At 38.4% G+C, this 24670-nt stretch overlaps 2 protein-coding genes across 18 annotated transcripts in view; one reads left to right on the forward strand and one right to left on the reverse strand.

The window, feature by feature from the left end:
• Nucleotides 1-17121, reverse strand: part of RPAP2 (RNA polymerase II associated protein 2) — a 37263-nt gene extending 20142 nt beyond the window's left edge. For 4 of the 5 annotated variants that reach the window (XR_010366355.1, XM_064428264.1, XM_064428268.1 and 1 more), the window contains exons 1-11: nt 17036-17121; nt 16119-16164; nt 15386-15500; nt 14607-14705; nt 13506-13571; nt 12186-12274; nt 9955-9990; nt 8176-9112; nt 7765-7859; nt 5961-6041; nt 686-754 (exon numbers count right to left, since the gene is read on the reverse strand). Coding sequence is in view for 4 of the 5 variants with exons in the window: in XM_064428264.1 (XP_064284334.1) it covers nt 686-754; nt 5961-6041; nt 7765-7859; nt 8176-9112; nt 9955-9990; nt 12186-12274; nt 13506-13571; nt 14607-14705; nt 15386-15500; nt 16119-16164; nt 17036-17084 (1682 nt within the window). In the remaining variant the exon portion in view is untranslated. Of the gene's footprint in view, nt 1-685; nt 755-5960; nt 6042-7764; nt 7860-8175; nt 9113-9954; nt 9991-12185; nt 12275-13505; nt 13572-14606; nt 14706-15385; nt 15501-16099; nt 16165-17035 lie in introns of those variants that run through there. The other variant, XM_064428265.1, reaches the window with a different exon arrangement.
• Nucleotides 1-24670, forward strand: part of GLMN (glomulin, FKBP associated protein) — a 74491-nt gene that overhangs the window by 39371 nt on the left and 10450 nt on the right. For 3 of the 13 annotated variants that reach the window (XM_064428249.1, XM_064428263.1, XM_064428250.1), the window contains exons 5-11: nt 17365-17558; nt 18708-18831; nt 19294-19419; nt 20801-20920; nt 21946-22054; nt 23212-23458; nt 23923-24022. In XM_064428249.1, the coding sequence (XP_064284319.1) occupies nt 18766-18831; nt 19294-19419; nt 20801-20920; nt 21946-22054; nt 23212-23458; nt 23923-24022 (768 nt within the window). In that variant the 5' untranslated portion in view covers nt 17365-17558; nt 18708-18765. Of the gene's footprint in view, nt 1-17053; nt 17332-17364; nt 17559-18707; nt 18832-19293; nt 19420-20800; nt 20921-21945; nt 22055-23211; nt 23459-23922; nt 24023-24670 lie in introns of those variants that run through there. The other 10 variants (XM_064428253.1, XM_064428259.1, XM_064428261.1 and 7 more) reach the window with 10 other exon arrangements.

The raw sequence follows: 24670 nt of genomic DNA on the forward strand, positions 1-24670 counted from the left end.
ATTAGGGAAATTATTGTAAAGAATTTAATTATACAGTAAGTAAAACAAAGCTAAGGAGGATTGTAGGCACTGTGGTACTTAACCAACAAAGCTAATCCTCATAAAAATAAAATACTGGTTGCCAGTATTCCTTGGGAGGAATTCTCCTGCTAAAAGAAATTTTCCCTCTAAAAGAAGTTTGCTAGAATACTTATACATATTTAGAAGCACACATATCTTTAGAGAAATAACTTGAGTTTAATCAAAAAAGTGAAATCTTTAAAGTAATTAGAAGCAAAATGAGAAATGAAAAGCCTAACAGTTATGCCAAATCCAAACAACACAATACACATGTCATTTTATCCTAATGTCAGAGAGGGGAAAAATGCATGTCAGCAGCAAATGGAAGAGGGTGAATTATACTCCTACTCTCCTACTTCATCCTGCAAGGTCTCTTTAAAACCCCCTAAAGCTTAGTTTTTCTTCTTTTTTTAACATCAATTTGTCCATTGATAACATTTGATGCAAGGGGAACAATTGTCCCCCTTGACAATATGCCAAGAAAATTTTGTTCATTTGCATGAAAGAAATATTTCTGTTGATTCCACAGTTAGTTCCATGAAATCTTTCTTTTCTTTTACTTCTTGTTCCAAGAGGCTAATAAGACAGATGCACATAAGAATATTTGACATTTAAGGGTACTTACACAGATAACAAAACAATAGCAATGAGAGTCCATTCAGGCATTCTGTGTATAATATTTCTGCTTGTTAACCTGAAAAATAATTTTTAAAAAGTCAGTACATTTAAAAGTAAAAGTAAGCGGATCTTAACAGCTGAATTTTAAGTCTACAATTAATACACCGAGTTAAAAAGAAGCAGTTACAGATGTATCTGACCAATTCACCAGCTCTTAAGCTTCTGTCATCCTCTAATGGAGGAACTGCAGAATTTTCAATGTCCCCTTTTTAATATGAAAGTTGGATGGGGAAGACTGAGCAGAAGCTATTTCTTTTAAATTGCTCACAAATAGTCCTGGCTGCTATGAGGGCCCAGCTCTCACTCAAACCCCTGGGAAATTCTCCAGAACTGACATGAGTTCTCAAAAATGGACCTTCTTACACTTAGTTTCTCTCCTATTGGCTTCAGATCCAGATTTGTTGTAAAAGCTGATGTGGACACAGACTGAATTTTATAAGGAGGCAGTGACAATTCTCTGATGAGTCTGTGTCTCAACAATCTGAGTTTTGTTCAAGTATGAAAGGAAAAACAGTGTTTTGCACTACATACAAAGGAATTGTCACATCAAACCAGAACCAAGAGTTCTGGCAAATACTGATGACATTTGTTATTAAAAGGTTAATTTTAGCAATTATTGTTTGAAATAGCCAATGGATTTAGCTGGCAACAAAGTTTGTACCTGGTAAACTGAATAAGAGACTAAACAAAGGCTGAACATCTTGACTCAACACTGATGACAGTGATAAACACTACCAAGAAATGCCTGATGGAATCATCTTGACAGGCAATTCATATGTAACATTCCAGTTAATCTGTTATGATGAGACATAATGAAAGAGACAGCTCCAAGCCACCTGGGGAAACTCTGTCAAATAGAGAAAGCAGCTTTATTTCAATGCTTTACAAGGAGTTATTATTGATTAGAGCACAGGAAGGTGTCATTCTTGTACACAAACTGAGAGATGCAGTTATTTGTGTCAATTAACTCTTATTCAATGTTAGTATTGATTGGCAAGGTCTGAACACTAGTCATTGCCATCAATATGCTATTTCTGAAGGAGGTAGTCAAAAGACACAGATAACCAGCAGGACACAGCAGTATGGATCTGCTGATGTGGTACAGCCACTGCACTGGATGAACAGTCAGGCTTCTGCAACTCAGTAACCTCTCAGTACACCCGTGCAGCTGAAAACACTTGTGCAGCTGGAAAAAACCAAACATTTCAGAGAGGGCAGAGTAAAGCAAGCAACCTACAGGTGTGAAGCCTTAAATAATAAGGAGCAGTAGAAGGGCAGTCACTTTAAACAAGCTCTGTGTCAACACCAAGGCCTCTGAAGAGCAAAGCTTTCTGACAACAGGCAACTGCAGGGCCTCTGTAGAAATGGTTCATTAATTCTTTGTCTTGCCTCTAGCCAAAACTGTTACTTCAGAACAATCCATGAAAGAGGTCACTAGATTTCTATTCTAAAAATATATTGTGGAAATGTTAAAACTGTACAAAACTTTGTGTGTCTGATTTCAGTTTTGCAGTGAAATCTTTTCTGTTCAAAGAGTTTGGCCAAATTCTCCCTCACCTACCTAGAGAAAGAAAACAATATGCAACTTCCCAAAACAGAATGTGCCATGTGCCCACTTTCTTGCCTAGGGCAGGATACACAAGCTAGGAAAGTTGGATGATCCCAAATAGCTGTGTGGGTTGCTCAGTTGCTGGTTTGTGGGTCTTGTGGTTCCCTGCAGCAAGACACGCTGCAGCCACCCAGCAGCACCCAGGCCATTTTCACACTGTGAGGGAGCCTGACTGAGCACGTGGATCCAAGTGGCAGAAGCTTCCAGGGTAAGGGCCTAGAGAAAGATGCATAAAAATTCCATCTCAAATGACCTCCTGATAACTGACTCGTGCCCAGCCTGCAAAGCAAGAGAATTCCAATAGGGAAATTGTAGGAATCCAGAGTAAATAAAACCAGTAAATCCAGCATATTTGCAAATGCAGCAGCCTACATCCTACGTTCAGTTTCCCAGGTATGGGCATATATAGCTGCACTTCAAGGATCTGTCCATTCTGTAAATCTGTAAACTGATTTCAAGGCATTAGGATGCAAAGCTGTGACTTCAGGGGATCTCAGCTAGCTGTATTTTTTCCAAAATTTACACTAAGATGAGTGAAGTTTAACTAACCCAGGGCAGCACAGGCAAATACTGAAGCATATGGTGTTTTTCTTTAGGTTTCAACTCAACCAATTCAACCATAAAAGACAGCTTTTCTACCTCCTGGAAAACAGCAACATATTTACATACTGTAATATCATTTAGTTTGATGACAACCAGCAAAAATAAGTCACTATTTAACTTCAGGTTTCTTTTGAGAGAAACCTAATTACTTGAGAAAACATCATTAACAACCTGATACACCCCTATTTCCACACAGAACTTCATCTATGACCAAGTTCTAATTATTGACTTGAAACCCAGAACTCAAAATTCCACTTAACAAGGGTAATACTAAAATAGGTATAAATAAGTGTATAAACCAGATAACATATATTCAGGATACATAAAAGCTAAAAGACTGTCTTGGACACATGACAAAACCAAGTTGTAACAAGAAGTCTTGAACACATCTCACATCTGATTCATCGGTAGAGTTCAATGTCAATGACAAGCCCCATAAGGGGAATTAAAATACTCACAACCATAAAATACAGATGAAATCCTATTTTCAAAAGGAAGTATTATGCCTTTAAAAAACCCAACCACACATTCAAAATCATTTATCCTCAATTTATATATAAGAAGCTAATTTTCTCTAGATCTTTTAACAAAGTACCCTTACACACTCTGGAGAATTATTTGACATCTCAGTTTTCGTAACAAAAGCTTACAGGCACTGAGGGACTTTGTTTGGGAAGAGCTCTAACCATTCTAAAATGTCTCTTGAGATCTCTCTAGTGTGTTTCTTAGCAGTGGTGATTGAATAAATGCTGCCCAAAGGAGGCTGAACTGCAAGTGTTCCTTTAAAAACCAATGGAGCTGAAAATCGTTGTTGCTGAGTTCACCACATGCTCTTTTACCCTTCTTCAGCTAAGCCCTACTACAGCCATGTGTTTTATCTGCTACCCTTTTTGGCAAGCTCTTCAGCCTCAAATATCTACAGTACAAAAAGCAGGAAAGAGCACGAGCATTTATCAGTGCTTTTCCATTGTCATTAAGCATTAGAACAACATTAAGAAAGAAAGTAACATTTGAATTTCTATACCCTGTAAATACAAATACCATTTAAAATTTATGCCAAGTCTCCCTGCCAAAGCATTCAGTCCAAAATTTAAGAGACTACTAATAGTAAATAAACTTAAACCTGTGTACCAAACTGGACATTCAAGTCTATGCCTTCACCTTAATATCCATGAGCTAGCTCTTTTGTACCAACAGACCCCTCCACATCAGTAATGCAAGACAGAAAAAGGGCCCAAAGGTTTTTATTCTTCCCTATTTCCTGTATTTTTGTATTATTTTGCTATGAGTGACAACAAAACTCCCTTTATTTTGAGATATATATTATATTAAGGCTTTTAAAATTCTTGTATAGTGCCCACAAATATCTTTAACCATCCCCCACCCAGAATCCTGAATTTCTAAGCAGCTTGATCTGGAGCCTTCACAGTAAGAGAACCCCAAGAAGTTGCTACCATTACCTTCAACTTACTTCCTAAGAAAAATGACACAAAAAATAAACTCACAAAGTGTTATCTAAGAGATCAAAACAGATTAGGGGAGATCTTTAAATTATGATGAACTACTGCTGCATGAACCAGGTATTGGGTTAAAGTCCAAATAAATCTGATGTGGTTCTATGCTGTAAACCCACAAGTGTGTGTGTATATACATACAGATACACGTATGTGTTTTAGAAGTCTCTTTTGGTTTCAAGTCTCATTTGCTATAAACCACTGACAACTTTATATTCACGCCCCATTGTCTCTGAATAGCTAAAGTAATTTAAAATAGAAGCTCTGTTTTTGAGAACCTCTGGGCCTTCTTAGATAATCAATCATTAAAAAGTAGTTTGAAAGACACCAAATATAGTTTCTCCACTTTTATCAATCCATAAACTGAAGTGACTGCTAAGTATTTAAACTGCAGAGCAACTAAACTGTTTTAAGACACTAAGATCTTTCTCAAACAATAGGTATCTATACACTATATGCAAAAACATTTTCACTGGTTTCAGTGGTGTTGTTAAACTAAAAGGCAAGTCAGAACTTAAAAGACTACAATCACAGAAACAAATTCACATAGTATCAATGTTTTTATTTAAAAGAGATCATGCACAGAGTTACCAGAAAGGAAGAGAGAATCTTCCACAGGAAGAAATCTTGCAGACAGACATCTGTGTTTTAGTGGTGTCCTTCCACACACAGCATTAAATCATAAGAAATTGGGTAGAGCTGGTTTCTATTCACCAAAGCCCAGATTCCTTGTGGCAAGTGCTACATGAATGAGTTTTGGAAAACTCATGTAAACCTCATGCAGGTTGAGGATGTGCAAAGGATGTTTCAAGAGTGACAATGTACACACAGTTAGCAACTGCTATTGCTTTTTTTCTGCCAATACTTGAGGATGAAGGACACAATCTAGGTCCAGGTTATGAGAGTTGTCTTCCAAAGAAAACCTAAAAATGTTCAGAGAAGTTACCATTCTCTTTTCCCTCCTTCTTTATCTCACTATTTCCAAATATTGTCTTTAGTTCTACTGACTGAAGCAGAAGCTTCACCTATGGTGATGGAAGTGCCCACTAGATCTACTTCCCTTTGAAATCAGGAACAAGACAGATCCAACTGACTGACTCTAGAAGTTAGTGGTAAAAATTATTAATCAGTTTAAAACCATTTAGCCCAGCTGCAGGGAGCTAGAGCAAAAGAAAGGGACAGATCTCAGAAACTCACGCTTAATAGGAGGTGACGAGGTAGCAGAACCTTTAAAAGACTTACCAACATCCTCCAGAGACCACTGGCCTAGTTTTTAAAAATCTACAAATACTCCTGGTGACCTAGCCACTGTCAGGAGCAGGGAAAGGGCTGACTTGTTAGTCCACAGGGAACGTGACATCACCTACATGAACACACAGCAAGAGAAGGGCAAATCTGCAGTAGGGCCCTCCTCTCTGTGCCCAAATCACAAATCATTCAACAGCAAGTTTAAATCATCAATTTATAAAAATCTCCAAGTAAAGACCAATACTCACCGGAAAGTTTTGACAAGATTTTTTAGCTCTGTGTAGACATCACCTGAAGCAATGTGAAGAGGGCCCAAAACTGCAGATAATCTAGAAGGCAAAAGACACCAGTCACTATACATTTTCCTCTCTTTCTCATTTCTTCTGAAGTAGGCTTTCTACCAAAGCTTATCAAGGTTAGTAAAAAGGAAAAGAGATTGACTTCTGTGCAGCAGGTCAGGCCTCTAGTTTTCATTTCAGCTCTCTCTGTGCGCTGTTTGAGCCAAAATCTTCACTTCACAGCCACTTGTTTTTAAAAATAAGAAGCTCTAGTTCTGTGTGAATGTGAAGATTTAAATATAATTCTACAAACATATACTTACTAGTTTCACCTTTCAGTTCTGAAAAAGTATTTTTACAGTTATGAGGATTAGAACTACAGGCCTTATAAATTTTTTTTGAAGGTTTATATTTACTTGGCTCAAAAATAACAATACAAAAGGAAGCTGCTTGTCTAAATGGGGTATTCACACATAATATACCTGCTAACCTCAGACTCACACAGATGCAACAGAAATGTCAGTCCACTGTGAGATTGGTAGATGAAATCTACATGACAGTTACCAGAAAAATTCAAAAGAAAGAAAAAGACAGTTTTTCTCCTTACTTATCTGTGCATAAAAAGGATAGACCACACAAACTGCACATACTCTTTAACCAGTTGTCAGCATTCCCAAATGATGGAAATAACATCCTTTGTTTTTCACATTTAGGATTAAAATTTGCCTCTATTTACTTGTTAAATAGTTAAAATTCTCTTGTATTTGAATATCCAGTGATTTGCATTTATATGCACATAACACTTACTGCATCAGTATTCTGGAAGACTGCATGTTTTACAAACACTGAACACAGGATTCTTATGATGCTGGGCATATTCATTGCTTTATCACAAGGAAAATTATCTCTTGATTGTGACAGAACAACTGCATCAGCTCAGGAAATTTAAAACAATCAACATTTACTGACAATACACTTGGGGGATGGTTTGATTCCATATTTGTGGCCTATCCACACATGGTGCAGGTAGAGAAAAACAGAAAGGATTTTCTTTTTATGGGAGATGGGGGGTTGGTTGTGAGGTTTTAAGTTAAAAAAAAAAGGCTTCTGCAAAACCTAGTTTGGCTAGGTAACACAAACTACAATGAAAGAAAAGTAAATACCCCTACCAAAAACAACAGAATCATGACCTTCAGTCATTTATCTGCACTGGCTTGACAATGAGAATATTTTCAAGGTCCTCCCAACTTTGACAATTTAATAATTCTAACAGCTACATCAGAAATGCCTTAATCTCTTCTGTGTGACTCCAAAGCCCTTTAATGTAGGTCTGATGTTTGCAAAGTTTTAAGATCCAGTTCTGAGGGCCTTTAGTGGTTGCAGCTAGAGGCATACTGATACCAGCCATCCTAACATGCATTAGAAACTCTCTCTTTGTAAGAACTATGCTTAAACAATTACAAGCATTTGTTTACAAGTAACAGTATACTTAATGTACAAGTATTTGAACTCCTCCCAATAATTTTCAAGTTTTTCTGTCTAAACTTAAGTAGTTGGTACCTACAGACTGTGCAAACTGGCACTTGCAACTGCACTACAGCTGACTGCTGCAGAAATAAGTAAGTCCTTCAGGGAAATAATGGGCTTCATCTATGACTAGGGCCACACAGAAAGAGCCAGGCCCATCCTTGCATGTATTTGTTACTTAAAACAAAAAAAGTGATGAACAAGCATGAACTTCAGACTGACATTCACCAAAATAAAGGGTACTTACGCTTTTCTCAGTTTTTCAAGGACAATTCGCCTCCTAATCTGCATTTGAGCATTTGAATCAACAAGTGGGAAGGTGAGATCTTCCTGTTGATCATCCTGCATTAGACAAGAAACTTTAACAGCTATAACCTAGTGTTTAACTGAAGTCAGTACACCAAAAAAGTCACAGACAATCAATAAATATTTAAACACCAAATAACTCTTATCTCTGAAAAAGACAACCCCAAACAACCATTTTTCAATGGACAGACACTTGCATAATCTGATGCAACATACAGTATGCAGCTAATGGTACTTTCTCTTTCTCCATGTGAGATACTTATCCACTTATGACAGCAGAAACAAAGTAGTAATTCTTTGAAGGTCTATTCAGGCTTCACACAACCTCCACACTGTTACACCAGACACTTACTTTGTCTTTGCTTGGATGTCCCCCTGCTTGCGCTTGCCTCGCTGCCTCCTCAGCCAAGACACACCTTCCTTTATAGAACTCTCTCACTCGGAGTTCTAGGAACTCTGTTTCTTCTTTTAATTTTTCATAACTAGGCACAGGCTTAACTATTCCACCTGAGCCTGTGAAAGGTAAAGAGTAGTTCAAACTGTTTTCAGATTCCCCTACAGCAACAGTGTTGAGATCATCAGCTGTATCTAAGTCATCCTCATCAAGCTCTTCAGTCTCCTGGCTGACACATGCTATGCACTCTGATGAGCCCAAAGAAGTGTAGTTTGGGCCATAGAGAAATTTTAAAGTTTCCTCAGTTCTCCATTCCATAAGTGTTTGCCTAAGCACATCTAGTAAACTGCCTTTAGAATTAACTGGATGCCTCAGTTCAGGGTTTTTATGTTCTGTTGACTTAGCTAATACTCTTTTAAGATGTTCTGCTCCTCTTTTGCTCACACCTAGAAAAACTATCTGTGATCCACATCTATTTTCAAAGACTTCTGAAGCACTTGATTTCCCAGGAGCAGTATTGTCTGAAGGTGGTGCAGTTACTTCATTATGAACAGAGCAAGTGTGTCTTTCTTCCTGAGTGTCTAATTTACAATGAGAGAGTTGTTCAGTGGCTTCTACCACACCGGCATCTTCAGTTTTAGGGCTGGCCTGGACTTTCTGAGCATGCTTCTTTTTGAGGATGCTTTTTCTGTGCAGTTGCTGTGCAAAACTGGCTGAACTTGACTGACTTCCTGGTAGGACAGAAGAAATAAATTCTTGTTCAGTATCAGTACTGCTGTCACTGGCTGTGTCGTGAGAACCAGATTCACATGGATCTGAAGATATCCTAGGGTTTTCAATGTCAGATGCTTTAATTACTTCATCACGTAGTTTCACCTCTTCTCCAGACCGTCCACTACAATAGAAAACACAAGTCATCAGTGAAATAAGAAATGGCTTTTAACTGCAATAGTTTCTCATTCTCATGTAAGAATGATAAACAAAGCATTTTTCCCCTTATAACAGAAGTGTAATTTTTTGCTTTAAGAATCACGAGTGTTCTTCTAAAAGCCTTCTTGAACTCTAAGTTGTACTAGTCTGCAATCAAAATGACAAGTGAGTTCTCAGCTGATTATTGGTAGTTAGAAAAGAATAGTACAAACAAGATATTATTACAGACAGCAGAACAATGTCAGACTTAGCATCATGAATAGTGCAAGTTTAAAATGAAGACAGGCATGCTAACATGTATAGGAATATAGTACCCTTAAATCAGGGGGACAGCTGAGCTGTTTCAGCATATATAAGTTTGCCACCTAATGGCAATGCGTTGCTAAAGAAAACAAGCAAAGTTGCACAATGCACAGAGAGGTACAGTGAGATGACAGAGTAGCATGATTTCATTTTGGCTCATATAAACCTTTTAGATTAAGAAGTACAGAAGCTTTCATCACATATAATTGGCACAATTTTCTTTATAAAGAATAGATGGCATAAAATATTCAAAGTACAAACAGTGTATTTGTTTCAGATTTCAACAGGCTCAATTAAGACACACAATCCAAGAGCAGCTGTACACTAAATCATACAGATCAAATATGCTGGGTTAGAATCACAAAATGAAAAAAAAATTTGCATAGGCTCTAGTAAGGTCTTTTTTACAACACAACAAATCAAAGATTCCCTTTGCATCTGCTATGATGCTAAAATTTTTAGCTGTACGTGCATATAACAACAAAAATAAATTGTTCAGTGTACCTCCGTCCCTCCTTCAGCAGCTCTATGTCTGGAGGTCTGGAAAAAGAAAAGAGAATGAACATTTGCCTGCTAAATCTATTGTCTTGAAATACACATGAATACAAAAACTGTTGAGTTTGGAAGGGACATCTGAGGATGTTCTAGTCCAACACCCTCTGTTCAAAGCAAAGCTAGCAGGAGGAGGTTTGTGCACGTGTTCAGGGAGTGTGACTCGTGTGCCTGCAGCACAAAGCTGTTGCAGTGAACACAATTTAATGCAGTCACCAAGTCACACAAAGATTTGTCAGAAAGGACCTCTGGAAGGCCCTAGCCTGATCTCCTGCTTGAAATGCAACTGTCACCAGCACTGGGCTAGGTCAGCCACAAATTCATGAAGTTTAGATCTTGAAAACCTCCAAAGACGGAGATTTCAAAACATTGCTGAGTATCCTGTTTCATTCCACCATAACCTTAATACAGTATTTTTCCAAATGTCCAACCTGAACCATTCATGTGATTATCTGTGGCCATCAAAAAGAACACCTTGGCTTTGTAATCTTTCTAACTTTTTTCAACTAGTTGTGTGCTGCTTTCAGATCACCCTTTGGTCTCTTCTTCAAACAAGTGAACATGCCAAGATCCTCATAGATCATAAGGTTCATATAGTAAAAATAATTCTGGGCTATTGATAGGAAAATGTTCAAATTAATGTAAAAATAAGAATATTCATTATATTTTTACTGATTTAAAATTTTACTTTGTTAAAAATTAGGCTGTCAAGTTATATATTTTTTTAAAGAAAACAGTTTTCAGAGGTTTCCAGAAACTTAAAATATTACTAAACAAATTCTGAAGAGTTTCTTTCCAAAACCCTACTTGCAATTAATCTACCTCAGTTATGAGGCAGCATGACATTCCTATTCCTCTTATCCAATACCAAAAGTTAAAAATCTAATGTATCCTATGACAGACCTTTTAAAGAAAGACCTTTAAAAGAAAACCTTTTAAACAGGCACTAAATGCAAGTCTGTACTAACACCTTTCATTATGTAAAAGACCCTGCAGGAAGTTGCACCACTCATATCAATAAACTGAATTTAGAAACTAACAGTGATAACATAGAGTGATTTAAATTATTAGCTCCATATAATTCTTTTTTGGCGTTTTAAGTGGAGGTTGTAGTCTCTTCTGTCAAAGGAATTTAAAATATTCTACTGTGTCAGTGTGTATTGGTGTGTGCACATGTATGTGGTTGTGCAAAGAGGTGTAGCTAGCCAAGAACTATCTGGGAGTTTGTTGGTTTGTTTTTAGAAAATACTGCCTCCCCACCAGCACCCACAATAAATAATTAACTATGCCAGGCATAAAAGAACTTTTGTTGTGAAGTATAAAGGGAGATTTTAGAAACACTTTTCTTGAAGACAGCAAAACATTACCTCAAAAGCACTGGTAAACGTAAACTTGTAATGGAGAGCCTAGTTTTACCTACTAGAATACCTCAGATCTGATGAGGCTGCTCTAAAGCTCTTCTCTGCTTGATCATGTATTTCATACACATCTAACTCCAGCTAGTTTCTTTTGTTGAAACCCAGGGACTATGAGAAGTAGCACCTTGGAGAATGAAAGCTGAGTAAATTTGCTGAACATTCCCTATGCCAGTCTTTGTTGTTCAACAGTGACACCCATTGGCTCCATTGATTATTTGCAAGCCCGTGTTCTGAGATGGGAACATGGACTGCATACACTGTTCCAAAATGTGTATTGCAGGAAGAACAAGAAATAGGCAATCTGAAATTTAGATTGGATAATAAAACCTCCTCATGTTATAGACTGGCTTTCAGATGCAAGCATTCACTGTCTAAGCTTAAGATCAATGCCAAGTGCTGTGCTAAAATTAGAAAATCTCTTGTAACAGAGTAAGATTATTCCAACCTGTTTGTAAAAATTCAATCCCAGTCAGTCCATTTTAAAGTTAATAGGAGCTGACTGGTTTTTCTGACTAGTCTGCCCTCTAAACTAACATGGTCACATCTACTAAGTAGATGAGAGTAGTACTGAACCATGCCAATTACTGTAATCCATACAGCTACAACACTTTTAAAACAAACACCATGCTAAGCTAACATGTTAACATCAGCCACTTCTGCTTCAGCCAAATCATTTTGATGAGCTGCAGCTCTTAATTACCACTGCAGATGCATAGAGAAATAATATTCTCAAAAGGTGCAATGAATGTATAAGATTATACTTACTTTTCTTCTTCTCTCATCCACACTGGGCTTTTGGAAATCTGAGCTTCAAAATATTTAGATGCTCTATAGCAAAAGTTGCTGCAAAAGCACTGGCAACGAGAGAAAGCAAGAAAACACGACTAAGGTCAACTTTAATACAAAGAAAGGCACAAAGGTAATTTCTTTTAATGCCTGTAAAATTAACTAGCCATACATGTTTCTTTTCAAGCCTGTGGCCAGGGTTTTAATTTACCTAAAAACCCAACCTATCAAATAGGTCTATCCCATTCTGCACAAGCCACATTTAGCTGCTTCTTTCCTCCCCATTTTTCTGCTTCCTGCACTTTAATTACACAATGAGAAGCAAACCAGTGTTGGATTCTATATAACAGTACTTTAAAGAAACCCCAACAAACCAAACTGTTCAAAGAGGAACCCATAACCCAATATGCTGTTCACACACTTTGAAAGACATACAATAAAATTCAGATGTCTAATAATGACAATTTTTGTTAGCAACAGAGCCTGGTATTTTGTAATACTTAGAACAACACCTAAAAATCTGCAGCAACTTTGAAAAATTTATTTGCAAACTTGCATCATGAGGGGAGAAAACAAAGCATCCCACTTCTTGTTGGAGTCTTGCCTGATTGCTCTTGAAAGCAATTCCTAAAATTCTGTGTATCCCAGAGTTTTAATCAGAGGAAAGGAAGGCATACTAGTGACACTGAAGAAATCTGTTCTGTAACTGGAAACATTTATGTTACAATTTAGTGTCTACCTGCCTGTAGGTGATTGTGTATCCTGCGAAATGGCAAAGATGACTGTCATGCAACCACGTGTGAATATGCTTCCAGAAAGAAACATTTTGTGAAGAGTTAGGTTTTATGTTGAAAAGTCCTCAAAAAAGAAATCTAAATGTTCCCCAAAAAAGAACACTAAGGGATATGTAAGATGTAACTTGTACTGAATTACTGCAAACTTCAGTGATTGACAAGAATGTTCACTTTGACCCTACTAAAGCTCATCTGTGCTGGAGCAAAATAAAGAACACTTCTTCACAAATGCCTTTAACACATCAGCTGTGCCACATTCAAACACCTATCCAAGTTAAACTTTCCATCTTATGTTTAAGCTTAGAAAACACATGGATTTTGTCTCACCAAAGATATCATCTAGGAAGTGAAATGCACACAAAATTTCAACCGTTTGAGAAAATTATTTTCATAAGAACCACACATATTTGCCTCTGAATCAAGCCACTATATGAATGCTGTCACAAAATGCATTTCTGATGTTGCCACCATTAAACACGTTCTAGAAATACACTTGTTACCATACCTTTCTTTCAGTGATATCATAAACTCTGTTCGTTTTTGTTGAAATTCTGTACTTCTGCTTTGGCACCTAAAACAACACAGTTTCATCAGCAAGACTGTCAGTTCCATCATGACTACAGAGAAAACTTCATTCTTAATTCACATATTTGGGTATGTGCAATATATTCTATTTAACTGAACTGCATACTACAACCACCTTTTCTCTCAGTTCTTGTGATGTTGCACCTTTCCAGATGTAAGAATGGCAGTTTATCTTTAATCATATACATCTCATTAATCAGAAAAAGGCAGCTCCACAGCTATAAGAAAACCAGTGCTGAACATGAAACAATGGAGCTGCCATGACAGAAGCTTTCCTCGTGTGTAAGTGCTGAGCAGTTACAGACAGGTCCCTCCTTAATCCACATCTATTTATATGCATGTGAGGCTGAACTGTCAGACCCCCACCACTACCCAGACAAACCCAGAGGAACTTATGCAAACTGTAACAGTTTTGAAATTAACATCTAAGCAAATAGATGAAGTCCAAACCAGTGAATTGTTTTGTACATCAGTAGATTGTTTTCAGATAAGCACATGTAGCACTGGTATTACATCACAGGTTATCTAACTGACCTCTGAGTTCTGCTTAAGCTCTCACACATCCTACCTAAAGAGGGGGGACACAGTTGACACACATTTTCATAGCAGATATATATGCATTCACATAACAATATCCCTGCATTGTATTATTTTGCATTTCAATCTTTTCATAGACACCTGTTGCTACACGGACAGAACAAGATTTCCAAGTTTTCCCATTCACAAAGGAAGGCCATGAAGCCACAACTTGTTCATCTTTATCCCTGTCAGAAAAGATACACAGATTGTGATTCTGATCATACAGTAACTTATTCTGTCATATAATAACTGCTGTCTGCTGGTCAAATTTCACCTTTCACTTTAGAAGGATTATACTGAAATGGAATTATATAATGCCCAGCTCCTTACTTGACAGTAATCTGTGCTTAATATTCTAAGTTTGAAATTAAAAAGAAAATGCAAGAGAATAAAAATTGTGAAAAGATTCCTTTGATAACAGCATTAAGGAGAAGCAACTTACATTTTGCAGCTTATTCTGACACAGAGGATAACCACACAGTTTGATGATAGACCGCTCATCAACAACGTCTTTATAGTGAGATGGAGTAATACATTTTCCCTAAAATGACAGGAAAGTAGTTCAACAACAAATACTGGAAAACTTGTACTCAAAACAACCCTTAAGCATTTAAACACCTTAAATTTTCTAACAGTTATCTGTTAAGTTTAACAAACAACATTGAGAACATACACAGTAGAAGAGGTAAAAGGGTAAAGAGAGAAGGAAAACAGACCTCAGCATTTCTTTTTTACATATACAAAACCTTCACAGTTTTGCCTCTAGTGTGGCACCTATTTTTGTAATTTTCCTCTATTCACACATTTTGTACACCTATTAATCAGCCTACTTACAACCTTTTCAACCTTATTCTTAAGAATAATCACACCATTCCAGCAAAACTCTGCTGCCAGATAACTGTGGTGCCTTATAGAGACTTTGTGTGAATTTACAGAGGGTGTGATGTGAACCTAAATTTTTACAGTTCACCCGTCAGTCCAGAACCACAGAGGTATAAACAAAGGCTGTGATAGAAGGGTGAGGATTCATCAATGTACACAGTCCTGCAAAACTAGGGCATGTTTTCACTACAGAACCCTTAAAAATATGGAAACTGTTACCAGAGCTGGTACAAGAGGGAATCAATGGTTTAGCTATTTCAAACTGCAGCAAATTGCTCCAAAAACTTTAAAAAGTACCACATTAAGATACAAAACAGTATAAAAGCTTGTAACACCTACACAATTTAGAAGGAACTCTTCAGTTATGTCCTCTTCCAGGAGCTGCTCAACAATAGCCAAGGCTTTTTTCTCACATTCAATCTTGTTTCTCAGTGCAGCCTCCAGATCTGCTTTCCTGCAACAGAACAGACACTGAATGACACAGAGGGCAAATTTCCATAAACAATTTCCAATTGTATTTTTATCTTTTTTTCTGAGATACAGCTTATATTTTTTTGTATCACACCATGTTGGCCAAACAAAGCAACAAGTAACTGGACTAGTAATTCAGTTACAATTACAAAGGGTTATATATTTTATATTGGTTTGCTTTATTTGCTGGTCAAGAAAAGTATTGACTCTTACTATATTGCAACACACTCCCTACATTTTCTTGCAAGAAGGAAATCCAGAACTGGCTGGACAAAGAACCTGGGACAATTATTTATGGAGTGTTGTCAGGAAAAAAAGGAACTAGTAAAGAAGACAGCAAAAAGCAAGCACTACAGACTAAGGAAATACAATTTTGGATGTTATATCATAAACTTTTAGTATATTACACAATGCTCAGATGTGCGTGCTGTTAGAAGTTACACAGCATCACTCCAAACATGCTCTATGTGATGCTGATGCTGGTGATTTACTGAAGTTAATCGTGGTACTCTGAGAAAGCAAAGCCTCTGCAGCAGAGACTGCAATTTCAACATGAGGCAAAACAACACAAATATCACATACTGTTCCTCAGAAATTATACCTCTGAGCAGCATCTTCATTTTTCTGAGCAGCTGAATGCTTATTTCCTAGAAATCAAATATACAAAATATAGAAACATAAATATACAAACATAGAAATATACAAATATAGAAATTAGTGTACTTTCTTAACAGTGGAAGATGTTGGAACCTGAAAAATATTAAAACCTCTAAACTGTAAGCACAACCAAGATAGTTTTTTAGTAAATATTATTGCTTTTGATGGCTGTGATTTCAGTAAACTGGTATGCAGCAACCAGTTAGATGTACTTTTTAAAGTGTGAAAACAGACAGCCCCAATTCGTCTCATACTCTCATTCACCATGTTCTGTATACACAAAAAAAGGGAAAAATTTCTGTCGGTAATTTTGTGCCAGCCGCACGCCCCGTGTCTCTCTACCCAGCGGGTGAAGCCCAGTTTTTCCCCGCACCCCACTGCTCCACTGCCGTCCCCGCAGCTGCCCCGGCGCAGGCAGGGCTGTGCTCCCGCCAGGCCCAACGCGGGCGCCCTGACACAGAGCCGCTGCTGCCGCTCTCGCAGCCGCCCCGGACGGAGCCTGACCCAGCTCCCGACCCGGGTGTCCCGGGCCGCTGCTCCCCCACGACAAGGGCAACAAGCAGGACAGACACCGGGCTGTTACCCTGCGAAGGACGCAGGGCTCAGCCGCACGACCGCCGCCACAGCCCGTCCCCGCCGCTCGGGGCGGGCCGGCCCCTCACAGCCTGAGGGGACCGAGGGTCCCGGCATCGCCTCGTCCGCCTCATCACGGCCCTGCACTCGGCCCGGCAGAGGCCCACAGAGCCTCCCCTCGGCTTGGCGGGTTGGGCGAGTCCGCCGCTCTGCCGGTCTGGGGGCGCAGGGAGAGCCCAAAGCGCCAGGCGGGGGGAGCGGGGGCTGGCGCGCGATCCTGGCGCCCACCTGCGCGCCGCCCGCGAGGCTTGCCCGTCCCGGCCGCCATCATCGCCATCACCGCCGCTCCGCCCGCCGACCTCTCACCCGGGGCGGAGCCGCTGCCGCGGCGGGGCCGGGAGAGGCGGCAGCGCCGAGCTGAGGGGTTCCCCTGGCTGGGGCTGAGGTGAGGTGGTGCGGTACTCTTGTAGCTTTTAGTTCTAGCCGTGTGTTACAGGCTGAGGCTGGCAGCGGTACAATACCAGCCTGGGTGTTGTACCGCCCAGAGAAGGGGCTGGGGTATCTGTTTATTAGGAGGGAGTTTGGTGAGTATTAATAGAACGTTTCACATGATTCAGATGCCGTCCACTTGTCGCTGAAACCTCCTAAAAGATTCATCTGGAAACCGGATTAAGAATTAAGGCCGGAGACCATCTGCGGGCTCAGGCGGTAAATCCCTGCAGCACGGTGGGTGCTGGGGGCGCGTTTCAAGGCTGTGAGTACATGGTGAAGTTACTGAGGGCTGGAGATGCAGCAGCACTGGCGTCCGAAAGTATGTTAAATTATTTTGGTGGGATTAGTAACATTCTGTGAAATGAAGAGCTTAAATAGTACAACGTGGGGTAAGAAAGTATGTGGTAATGATCTGGTTAAGATGACAGGCTAGAAAGGATAGGTTTCAGTGATATACAGACGTCAAAATGGGCCGTGAAGAATAGAAAGTGAATTGTTTATTCTTTGAATAAAGAAGGTCACATGAAGATGCCTTTTAAGCTTTTGTGAGTTGTCCCCTTTTGTGAGCACCCAGATAGGTTCTTTATCTGTGTATTGCCTCATGTAGGTGTGCTGGTGTTTGGCCAGTGTCAACCCACCACATTTGGTCAAATGTAAGAAAAAAGGCTGAGGAAATTGCATGGAGATGCCTGTGTTTTGATGAATAGCTACCTAATTAACCAGGTGTACAAGTAATTGACAGTCATAGTGAGCATATAACCAGGTTTAGGTTAAGTAATGACATTACTTAAACCATAAATATTATGACTGCTGCTATGATATATAATCAGGCTTGGCTATATTTGTATTTGGCTACACAAAACTTGGTACATACTTGACATTACGCAAATGTGTAACTTTGTTGTTTTTAGCAAGAAAGTTTTAAATTTTAATACCTAGAGGTTAAAAGCCACTGAACTAGTCCAACCTAGACACTAGAAAAAAATAAATGAAATTGCATATGTAATCTTGACTGGACTGTTGGTATAAACTGGCATGGTGTTTGGATCAGTGCCTTCACATCCCAGATATCAGGTTAGTGTGTTCCAGTCAGGGCTGAGCAGAAGCTCCTCTGGTCAGAATAGTCACAGAAAATGGAGTGTGTCATGGTGTGCACACGTGCTGTGCAGTGAGGCCAGACTTGCTCTGTTAGCTGCAGTTGTCCATGTATGTGCCTACGTAGTCACTGAAACCTTCTCACTTCTTAAGATGACCCAGATAGTACTTGAAAAATTGTTTCCCTGTACATAGAATGCAGGTTGTTTCCTGTCTGTAATTCTGTCTCCTGCACATATGGGGAGTAGAATAATATATCATACACTTTGTAAGAATGTATTTTTCCTTATTTTATAATTATGCAGTCTTAATATTTGTCTAGGTTGTTCTTATTCCTCCATTAACATTTTTTGATAATGCAATTATTTTTCAGCCTCTGTTTTAAGTTCGTGTGATATAATACTGCCCACTTTAATTTCTAATAAATTTCCATGCCAGAAGAACACAGTCAAACTATAATGGCAGTTGATGAACTTCAAGCCATAATACAAAGATGTGTAAGTAGTTTTCTTTCCTTAGAACTAACAAGTGTCAGTAGTGTGAGTTTCTTTTCATATGTTAGAATTAAAGCCAAAATGACCTCAAAAGACAAGTCGGTTGTTAGTAGAACTCTTCATGGGGCAGCTAAATTCAGCCTCCACGTTTCATTGACTTCTCTGTGGTGCTTATCCCAAGATGCTTGAGTATTTCTGCCTCTTAGAGAAGGTGTTCGTGTACCTAGGAACAAAAGCTGGTAGTTTGAGAAAACACATCTTCCAAACAGAATGCTGTAGTCTAGACTTAGTGCTATTGAAATACTGCCTTGTGTTCTGTAGTAACTTGGTAGCTTTTTTAATATGTAGAAAATGTATAAAAGTTATGATGATATTACATTTAACTCTGAAATGAAAGCATGGATTTTCTTACTTCTTAATTGACTTTGATAAGTATGGAATTAAACATTCATATTTTCTTTCTAGCAAATTCTGGAGGAAGCTGATTTCAAAGGAGAAGATTTTAATCTGTTTCAGGTAGCAGGTCAGAAGTGTTTGGAAGATGGATATGCAGCTCAGTTATTAGAAGTAATTCAAAATGAGAAAAACAAGGTGAGTTTAAGTTTGCACTACATATTAGTGTTTATTAACATCATTAAATATAAGAGTTCTGCTTATTAAGAGGGGAAAGCTACTTTCTCTGTGGAGCAAGGCTGTACATATGAATAGCTAATAAGCTGCTCTGTGTTAAGTGCACATTATTCTGTATTCAGGGAGCTCGCAGAAACCCGAGTCATGATAATCTTAACAAAGCCATTAATAACTCTGTGAGTGAAGCAAAGGGAAAAGGAAGCAGAAGCAGCATAATGAGGAGAAAGCAACAGTGTCCTGCTTCCACAGGACAGGGATTTCAGATGGTCTACTGGGTCCAGCTGGCATGGAGTTGGCTTTCTTCATGGCAGCCCGCATAGTGCTGTGTTTTAGATTTGTGACCAAAAAGGTGCTGATAATACTCCAGTGTTCCAACTACTGCTGATCAGTGCTTGTGCAGCATCAAGGCCTTCTGTGTTTCTCACTCTGCCCCCAGTAAGCCTGGAATTTGGGAGGAGGCACAGCTGGGAGAGCTGACCCAAAGCAGTGAGATACTCCATACCACACAACATCGTGCTCAGCAGTAAAGACGTGTGGATGGGGACCCATTCCACAGTAGCTGTTGTTTGGAGGCTGGCTGGGCATTGGTTTCCTCATGGCAGTTGATCTGCATCATTCCCCATCATGCTCTGCTGTCTTTTCTCTTTCAGTTACTACATTGGCCTTCTCTTCAGAGTTCCTCTGTTTTGCTCTTTTGACTCTCAGCCCTATCCCACTGAGGGACAAGAGCAAGCAAGCAGCTGAGGGGTGCTTAGTTGCCTACCACAAATGGATATAATAATATTGGCCAACTGTAGGAGCCAGCTAGGCTGATGCTAATTTGAAATACTGATGTCTGTGGGCATTAGGGGGACAACATTAGGGGATTAGGGCTGGGACAACATACCAAATTGAACAGAGATAAATAGGAAGTTCAGAAATAAAGCAAAGGGTAGACTATTTTAGCAATGTTACATGGGGTTCACAATCTGGTTTTGAATTTTGTGAGTTTGGAGTAACAACTGAAAGTCTCAATCCCCTCATGAATAACTTGTCCAAGTGTTCTTTCAGCACAACTCCTGTGCTCAGTCTCGTTTTAAATGTATTTTCATGGACATTTAGAAGTATGTATTGACATGTCAATAATTAGAAGAAAACTATACAAAATAGGCATCTGTGTGTATAGGTATGGGGAGAGGATACAATGTGTATCAAATTATGGCAACCGTTGCTAAATATTCAGTGGCAGTAATGGTTACAACCAGGACATTGATCTGTTATTGATTTTGGTCTTATACATAAAATTTTTCTGGGTTTAGAAGAAATCCAGTTTTTGTTTATTCTCTGAATATCTGTTTTTTAGGTTATCATCAAGAATATGGGTTGGAATCTCATTTCTCCTCTTGTTAGATGTATTTTTATGTATAAACAAGAAGATGATAAGCGAGAACACTGCCTGAGGATACTAGATCAGTTGGCACAGGTATGGTTTTGAAATACATGATTATGATACAGCAATGTTAGGGAAGTTCTGCACAAAAAGGGGTGCCAGATCATTAATGCATAAAGCTAGTACACCAAAGGCCAGTTACACAAACAAGTTTGTACAATTCAATTCTGACAATATTTGCATAATGAATCTACATCACTACTTGAGTAAGCTGCTTTGAGTTTATCATTCCCTTGCCTCAGTTTAAGGGTACAGAGCATTCTGAATTCATGGTGCATGTTCAGTGGGTAGAGCTCTTTGTTTGGAAGTGGTAGGCTCAGCACCAGAGGTGTGATTTTCACATGAAAATGAGCTAAGTTGATCTTAAGGACACAATCTTACCTGATTTAGCTAGTTTGAGTAAAACTTACAGTATGTTGCTAAATGTGTTTTCTAGTATCTAATTCAAGGTCTCTCAGTTCATGTTCTCTCTTTAGTTGTATCAAAATCATTCTGCAAGACCGTGCCATTTTCCACTTATCTCTGTCTGAATAGTATTTATTGTTCTCTTTTCTGTGATTCACTTAGAAAAGTATTTTCCTTAAATCATTCACCCTACCTCAATAGGAGAATCATTACCTGATGATTCTGATGGAGTAGGAGCGGAAAAATGTTTTAACCTGTAAAAACTCATTCTCTTTCATTTATGTACTCCAAAAACAACTTTAAAACATTATAGCTTGAGTTAAATTCACACTTAAAATCTACTTCTCTCTCTGCTCCAAAGGATCGCTTTGCAAAAGTACTGTGAGGTTTTTACAGCCCATTAAAATCAGGTTTAGTGTCAATTTTTACTATTATATGTTTTCAGCTCATATGAAAGTGTACACACATGTATGCTCTACAGTAGATGTTAATTGTAGGCATGTACTTACTGTTTCATATTTGTTTTCTAAAATCTTATCTTGGATGTTCAGCTCTTCTCTCTTGACATTCAGGAACTTCTGTATTGCTTGTGATTTATTTGTTTGATTATGACCATGGTTATTAAAAAAATATGCATTGTTCCTCTCTTGCAGCTCTGCAATCCAAAGGAACTTTTTTTGGGTTTACTTGAGCAAATTGAGCAGACCTCTGGAGAGCAAGTGTGTCAAACTGTGATGTTATTGCTTCAGCCTTTGCAGACAGGTGGGATTCAGTTTATCATGTATTTCTGAGTTAAATTATTTTCTCATTTGTTTATCAATTTAGTTTACCCTCTGCTGAAATGGTTTCAGAATAAATCCATCCTGACAAGCTTTACAGTCTATTATATTCTGCAAAATAACACAAGGCATACATTTCATACTTATATTGGCCTGTTAGAAAAACATTTTAGATGGAACTAATAGCATCAGTTGAAAAAGCAAAATTCAGCTATTTTTCATCATTTACAAGAATGTGGTCCTATGAAAGTTATATTTAGAGGTGTAAAGAACTCCTACTGTTGTTGCAGAAATAGGGAATCACATGGATTTGTGAAATTCTTCATTATTTGACTTTTAAAACATGCAATTCTATTTTTTATAGTATAAAACTATAATTTCGATTGAAGCTTGTTGAAATACTTTATTGGTGAGGCTTACTTATGAATATTTAACATGTTGGGTTTGCCACTCTAAGTAGGTAAAAAGCAGTAGTTTCTGTTTTGTTCTAAGAGATGAAATTAAGTGTTGTGTATCAAGTTGAAGTCTGATTGTAGCAATCTATAGGATATGTTATTGTGTTATGTTAGAATTTAACAAGAAAAAAATGTGGGTTTTTGGATAGCCAATCTGCAATTATTCTGCACTGAGTCCAGTTAAAGTGGAGAGCCTCTGGTGCTGCTTCCTCAGTCTGGGAGAGTGTCTGTTATTTTTGCTACAGAGCAAAAACCACAGTCAGTTCTCAGCAGAAAAACTGGATTATTGTCTCTGGTTTTGCCAAGCACAAAAGGAGTCAAGTAATAAATGCATTTTCTGAGTCAAATATGTATAATTTCATTTAGCCCAGTTCTAGAAAACTTTTTTTTTAGTCTTCATCCCGGTGCTGTGGAGAAAGGATGAACATTGAAATGTGTGATAGATTTAATACTTGTTATTTACAAATACATGGCCATGGTAACTACAGTATATTAAACTAGGTGATGATGTTTAGTCTTGCTGGATTTGCTCATGTGATTTCAGGTGTCAGTCCCTCTCCTTCCCTGAAAATAAAATGTTTTCTTACCTAGACACGTTGTTCTTCATGTTTTCCTCTACTAAGTAATAATTTAATGTCTCAAAATGTTCTCTCTTCTTTTCGCCTTTTTTTTTTCTTTCCCCCAGTGCTTTTGAAACTTCAGAACAAGAAGGCCTACTCAGTGGGTTTGTCATTGGCCATGATTATGAATCAGCTCACTCCCTTACCTGTACCTTATACAAAACAGCAGATACAAGAAGATAAACTTGGTCTCTGTCGATGTTGTAATGCAGTGGTGGACTTTGCTAAACCTTTTGTGAATGAAGTTGTTAAAAATATGGAAAAGTCATCAGAATACAATGACATGGAGCTGAAAGAGGAATTAATAAAATTGTGAGCATTTTATGTCTGTGCTATATATTCCTGTAACTTAACAGAATTAATAGTAGGCATTTATTATATAGGTAGTAAATAAATAATGTTTTACTGTTTTATAATGCTGCCAACGTATATCTAACTAATGTGGTATTTTGGTAAAAAACCCCAAATAGATCTTATATAGTTATGCTTTCTGTTTAGTACAGGGAAATGGTAAAGAAATATTAGTTGGTGCATTGTGAAGCTGAGTTGGTATTCTTCCATTCTTCAAATTTCCACAGTGAGAATAATCATAGTCTGCAGGTGAAGACTAATGCTTCTACAGGAGGTGTTGGGTTTTTATTTTTTTATTCTCCTTGGAATACCTTGAATAGCAGCAGCTGATATGAATATAGGCATTATTCTTGATTATCAATGACACTATCAGAGTCTGTATTTATGACTGTACTGGTGATTTATTGCACCCCTTTCTTTTTCAGCTGTATGCAAAGCCTGAAATACCCATTATTGACAGCTCAGCTTGAACAGCTTGAGGGCATTGAAGACCATCCTTTTCGGCGCTTTGCAACCGAAATTATAGTGAGTGCAGTGGAGATGAGTTCCAGTGTGTGCAGAACCAGTGGTCCTGTTCACAATTGCCTCTCATTTGTTCTGGTGCTCATGTTGATTTCTGTATTGCTTGGTGGGGTGACTTAATGGGCTGTGTAGAATATATCCTGCCTTTCCTGTTGAGCACAGTCTGAAACCATGTTTTTAAAGCTAATTATGAATTACCTTGTATTCTCTTTCTCAATAAACCTCTGTTTATGGCTTTAGGTAGTGAGAGCTGAACCTAAGGTCAGTAGTCATGCTTTGACTGTATGACATCTTGCATAATCCTAATTTTCCAAAATGTGCCATCCCGGATGTTGGGTTTGGACAGCTCCAGAACAGTGAGCTGACCTTGAGCTCCCCATTTCTCTGTAATATGTTCAAGAGGAGTTACACTATGTCCTCAGCCACGTGAAGGGTGTCAGGAGGTAACCCCTGTAGTATTTCTGATGTATAAATATCAGGGGCTCCTTGTGTTGTGCAGCATGGGAAAGAAAGGCCATACAAAGGAAATCTAACTTTAAATCGGGGCTTGCCTTTAGCAGCTAAATGTTGTGTTCCATATTGATTAGTGAGAAAAAACGAAAATACTGAGTATTTTGGGATCTGAAAAACACAGAGATGTTGTAATGTTTT

The sequence above is a fragment of the Passer domesticus genome, chromosome 7 (genome assembly GCF_036417665.1).
Source record: "Passer domesticus isolate bPasDom1 chromosome 7, bPasDom1.hap1, whole genome shotgun sequence".
Taxonomy (NCBI): domain Eukaryota; kingdom Metazoa; phylum Chordata; class Aves; order Passeriformes; family Passeridae; genus Passer; species Passer domesticus.